Source organism: Formica exsecta, unplaced genomic scaffold, assembly GCF_003651465.1.
Source record: "Formica exsecta isolate Colony F162 unplaced genomic scaffold, ASM365146v1 scaffold500, whole genome shotgun sequence".
Lineage (NCBI taxonomy): Eukaryota > Metazoa > Arthropoda > Insecta > Hymenoptera > Formicidae > Formica > Formica exsecta.
This window is the reverse complement of record NW_021852243.1, coordinates 1126429-1132862: the sequence shown is the minus strand read 5'-3', so window position 1 is coordinate 1132862 and position 6434 is coordinate 1126429. Positions and strand designations below refer to the sequence as shown.

Genomic DNA, 6434 nt, shown 5'->3' with positions numbered 1-6434 from the left:
AAAATCTGCAACTGACGTGGTCGAGATGTGTTTGTGGATGAAATAATTTGCAAGATGTCCGGCCATATTTGGGCGCTTATGGGAATAAATAAACTGCAAACAAAAAGTACTACAATATTAATTAATTAGTAAGTACTTTTGATTCCTATATCTTTAAAACATTTAAATTTACACGCTAATATAATGCTCTGCAGAATCTATAAAATTTTTTCTGTTAAGATAATTTTAACAACAAATTTATTAAAAATGCAAAGCCGAACAAATATTAAAAAAATATTTCTTACTTGACAATGTTGCTCAAAATAATATTTGCACAATTTAACACTGTTTCGCCAGGATACAGTCGCCTATTAAGTAATCGATTTAACGCGGAGAAAATTAGACAGATGTTTTATTTCTCATGGAGTAATATGTACGGGAGAAGTCCTGGGGTGCAAAAGCTGCGCAAGCGTAGTCTTCGTTTCTCGGCGGCATATATCCGTGTGCTTCAGTCCATAATGTGACGCTGGCAAGTTACAGTTCAACTTTTGTGGTAAATATATGTTTTACAATTGTCACATTACTGCAAAATTATTGTATGTAAAATATTATTTTTTTCAAAGAAATAGTATTGTTTTATATAATATTTTTTTATTCTTTAGTATTTATTTATTTGGTATTTCAAAAAACAAAATTAAAATTGAATATACATATTGAAAATATAAAAATGTATACATTAAAATAAAACATTAAAATATATATCTTAAACAGGCTTAAAATAATATTATATTTCTCAGAAATATTTTCTTTATTATTTTTGAGAATTTGGGTATACTTGATACCCTTGATGAGAAATACCCTACATGTATTATCTTATTTGCCAAAATTTACAATGTAGAAATATAAAATGTTTATTTATTATTGATAATGAAATATTTAACATTTTTTAATTTGGTTGTTATTGAGTGATGTGATTCATTAATTATAATTTGATGTATTCTGATTATGTGGATATAGATGTTAAGTATAGCATCAACATCAATGTTAATGTTAGATGATATCTCATTTATTATAAATCGCTTTTTTATACATTTTTTTATTAAGTTTTCTCTAGTATAATATATAAGTTGATATACTTTGTTGTCATTGCCGTACAGAATACATGACTGTAAAATAGGATAGAGATGTGTTTGCTAGCTGTAATGAAAAATGATTGAACTATTGCATTTATTTCATTTTTTTCAAGTTAGTAACACATTAAATATATTATAATATATAAAATTTTACCGTGGTAAAACACTGTATGGATGCTATAAATAATCCACCAATATTCAGACCAAAAGTCTTGTTGCCTCTTTTATATAATGTTGAAAACATTTAAAAAAGTGAAATACATACACATATATATAATACATATCAGGATACATACGTGTATTAAAATACGCAGTACATAAAATTATAAATAGATTTTTGTCTTAAATCTTATCTTATATTGTACTTATAAATCGTCTAAAGTATGTTTTGTAAGAGATATAATTTAAAAAATATTATAAATTAAATATATTTAATGTAAAAGAATATTGAAAGAAAAATAAAAAAGAAAGATTTTATTTTTATTATAATTCTTTTAAATTTAATATCTTTGCTATTAACTATAGATAGTTCTTTAAAATCTCTGTGTGCGCGTATTTGAATATATTACAAAAAATTCATTTACAGGCTTGTAATCAACATAATTTTAAGTCATTTTTGCGATATATATGAATCAAAATCAAAAGGTAGATAGCCTTTCTCTATAATCAATATTCTAAAATTGTTCAGATACGCATTAAACATTTATAAATATTTAAAAATTATTTATATTATTATACAATTTAAACTATTAAACGAGGGATTCACATTTTTTTTCAAGTTGTAACATGCAAAAAAATCAAGTTTATGTGAATCTTCCTCGAACAAAATTTTAATTAAGAATAATTAATTTTATGAGGATATTTCTTAGATCAATTTTTGAAACATTTGTAAGATATTATAAAATCAAAATATTTTTAAAAAATTTGGAAGAAAGATAATTTTGATAAAAAATTATGTTACTATGGAAAAGTCGATTGCAAATTAATTTACAAATCTTGATATCATGAAAATTAATAATACCTATTAAGAATAGTTATTAAGAATAGAATAGTATTGATAAGTAACTTGTCTTTTTGTTCTGTAGCGACTTCATTTATACTGTATGTATATGTATTAGCATTGAAAGTGCGATTACAAGCATATTAAATGTCAATCAATATTAAGCAAAAATATTATGTAACTTACAATCAATAAATATATTTATAATCGAAAAACAAAACTTACTCGAAAAATATTCATGCTTAAAGTCATCACTCCAAATATTATTAAAAAGAAAAACTACCGTACTTCCTCTTAATGGCAGATTCCTTAGAACATTTTAAAACAAAAATCCTAATATTAAAATGTCGAGGCTATTTTTGTATTAAGATTTTTGTCTTGAAATATTTTAAGGATTCTGCTATTAAGAGGAAGTACGGTAGTTTTAGGACATTCTGTATATATAAAAATTATAAAAATGAATACATTTTAATATTAAATAAAAAAATAAAATATTAAAGTTGAAAGCTTAAACTATTATATCTCTCAGAAATTTTTTCTTTGCTATTTTTGAGAAATTATTAATAATATGTAGAAGATTATATCGCGTGTTCAAGCTTCAAAATCGATGATAAAGTGAGAAAGAAAAAAATTTATATTATTTTTTTGATATTAATTCAGAAAAAGAATAATATTAAATATTAAATAGTTATAACTGTTTATTCTAACTTTTTCTCATCAAATATTTCATGAATGTGAATTAATGAGGAATGCCAATATATACGCATAGTTATTAAATCGGTTTATTTTTTTCATACATTTATGAAAAAATTGCTATTCTAATTTCTTACTTTGTTAATATTTTTATTCGTACATTTTTATACGTCATACTCTATATACTATACTATTCTATATACTGCTTTATATATTACTCTATCATATTCTTATTTTTCATTAATTTTATACTACTAACCTAACATATCAATTGATATATTTTCTTGCTATTATTATTGGACTGAATACATAATTGTAAAGTAAGATACTGATGTCTTCACTAGCTATAAGAAAACATTTGTTTCTGCATTTATTTCGTTCTTTTATTTTTAGAATATGATACATTAATACATAACATATTATAATATATATGAAATGTTTTATACTGTGGCAAAGCACTGTAATGATGCTACAAACGGTGCATCGACGTTCAGATCACAAGTTGTGCTACCTCTTTGCAGCAGAAACAGTAAATGCTTATTCTTACTTATCTCTATTACATATTTTTAAGATAATAAATAACATGTCAATTTTCTTTTCTTATATTTACGAAAGAAAATGCTGTTGAATCTCGTTTTGCTGATACTTAAAATTTTCCTGTTTTGATATGTTTTGTTTCATTTATCTAAAAATAAGATACATTACCAATTCTTTATCAATCTTTATTATTATTCATTCACATATTTTTGTTGGCTTTACTACATTGAATAAAATAAGAAAAGTAAGATACAGATGCGTTTATTAGCTGAAAAGAATCATGTATTTTTGTTCAGTTTATACGTTTAAAATAAAGTTTAATATTTTATAACATTTTTTTTTATCATGGCAAGACATTGTAAGGATGTGACAAACAATCTGCCAATATTCAAACCGAAAGATTTATTACCTCTTTGCAACAGAAACAATATTATCTTTTATAAATATAGAGGAACTGTACATTACCAAACATGATATTTATAAACAATAACGACGATGATAAAATAATTTTGAACAAAATAAGAATATTTATAAATAATATGAGTATGTATTATATTGTATATTATATAAGGTATATTATTTTTCATTAATTTTACACCACTAAAATATGAATTGTTATGGTTTTTTGTATTGGACTGAATACATAACGGTAAAGTAAGATACGGATGCTTTCACCAACTGTAAAAAAACATTTATTTCTGCATTTATTCCTTTTAGAATGTGATCCATTTATAATACATAACATATTATAGTATATATGAAATATATTTTGTACCGTAGCAAAGCACTCTAAAGATGCTACAAACAATCCACCGACGTTTACACCAAAAGTTTTGCTACCTCTTTGCAGCAGAAACAATATTAGTTTTTGTATATGTAGGGGAGCTGTATACCAGCAAACATTATACCTATCATGTAATAAAAATATAATGGATCAGTAAATCTCTTCAGAGAAAAGTGAAAAAATCTAATAAGATACATATATATATATATATTCGTTTTGTTCATTTTTTAAATTTACTTTCTTTTTATTAACGCTTATACATAAAAAGATAAGATTATATGACCTAAAGAGATTTCTTACGCAGTGGCATATACGTCATTATTGTGATTTATAATTTCTTGTCCGACAAAGTTAGATAAAAACATATATAAAATACAAACAAGTATAATCAAAAATGATAATAAAAATTGCTCGACATTATATCCTGATGATGCAACCTGGAACATCTATAACACACGCGTAAACATTAGTAGTTTCAATGTTGTAATGAGTTTATAAGAAACCCAATTTATAGATGATTTACAATTTATAACAGAGATTATTTAAAATTATACTTAAATAATCAGTCATAAATTATAAATCATTTATATATATCTTGAGCTTTTTATAAATTAAAAGTCTTTTTATTAGTCAAATTATATGTATTTCTCTCATTGTTATTCCATTACATTGTAATAAGAGCTTTCGTAAAAGTAAGTTTTTATGCTTTAAAGACAGCATAGACAGTTGTAAATAATTTCTTAATTGACATCATCATATCCAAAACGTTCACATAAAGTTTACTTTTCCTAAAATTTAGTTTTATGTAGATTTTACTTTAATAGTATTCTAATTTAATGAATATGCGGATATATTTGTAAGATTGAATTTTAAAATGTTATAAGACTAATATCATATTGTTGCTAAGCGCAAATCAATCACAAAGCTAACCAAGAAATTCATAAATAAAATAAAACGATATCTAGAACAAATCATAATATTTATAAATCATTAGATTATAGGAATTACTGCTAATTGTTATCTAAAATTAACAGTAACAATTGTTAACTAAACTTTCTTAGATTTAACCTAACCGAAAATACAGCTAACTGTAAGACTATGATTTACATGTAAAAATTTACATTAAAGATAGAGAATTATATTAATTATATTATTAGAGAATTATAAGTATTACTTGAATAGAGTTATCAACAAAAAATGATTAACTATATTTAATATAAAACAATATGTCTTAAATGTTTTAAAATTTCTTTAAATATATATGTATAAACAAAACATGAAACTTACTCGAAAAATGTTGAAACTCAAAGTGATTACTCCGAATATTATTAATAACATAAATGATATTTCAAATTTTGATATAAAATGATCCAAGAATCTTTAAAAGCGATAAAATATATTATTACGCATACTATATATATGTATTATGGAATAGATACCTACTTCATGGCCTTACGATGCATATCTACAGCACTAATTATACTCTTGAGAACCGAACTCTTTTTTTGTAAATTAATATCTTGCGATATATAAATCTGCATTGCGTTCTCGATACGATAACTGTGAATAAATTTATAAAATTAGCTTTGAGGTAAAGTGATTGTAATCTTCATAAATTCATATATAATATGCAATCAATTAAAGATTATAACATTTGTAATATTAGATAATGAATAATATAAGTAAATCAGTATTTGCATATACTTTTAAAAAGTATTATAGATGTTTTAAGAGAGAGAAGGAGAGAGAGAAAGAGAGAGAGAGAGAGAGAGATATTATATATATTGTTGCTATTATATATATGCGTTTAAGTAGTCGTTTACACAATTTGAAACGCTTTATAAAGTAAACCATTTTAATATTTCTAATAATACTTTTATATATGTATAAGTCTTACATGATATTTTCCACATCTATAGAGTCACTATTTTTTTATTGATATTTAAAAAAATTTAAAAAAAAACTGTTTTTGATTATTAACATAATTATGTTGATGATTAGGGCTTGAAATAACATGTATTTTCCAGTTCAAAATAAAGTTTACTGTAATTATTTTATTAGCAGAATAAAATATTATTATCTATTTATATCTCGTTAAAAAGACGTATTGATATATCAATTATACCAGTTTATCCTTCAAAATCATTATTTTTCTAACATTTTATTTTCACATTCCATCATTTTAAACATGTCCATAAATTTCGAATATCTTGTATATGAAGTGATTAATTTATTTAATAAGCCAACTAACTGCTTTCAATTCTAATAATTTAATTATTATTATTATTATTTAATTATTATTATTATT

At 23.1% G+C, this 6434-nt stretch overlaps 1 protein-coding gene across 1 annotated transcript in view; it reads right to left on the bottom strand.

Annotated features, from left to right (window-relative positions):
* Positions 1 to 3957: 3957 nt before the first annotated feature.
* LOC115241641 overlaps positions 3958 to 6434 on the bottom strand; it is a 4857-nt gene continuing 2380 nt past the window's right edge. The window contains exons 2-6 of the mRNA XM_029817484.1: positions 5570 to 5686; positions 5414 to 5504; positions 4427 to 4572; positions 4118 to 4250; positions 3958 to 4020 (exon numbers count right to left, since the gene is read on the bottom strand). Coding sequence (XP_029673344.1) covers positions 3958 to 4020; positions 4118 to 4250; positions 4427 to 4572; positions 5414 to 5504; positions 5570 to 5686 — 550 coding nt within the window. The remainder of the gene's footprint in view (positions 4021 to 4117; positions 4251 to 4426; positions 4573 to 5413; positions 5505 to 5569; positions 5687 to 6434) is intronic.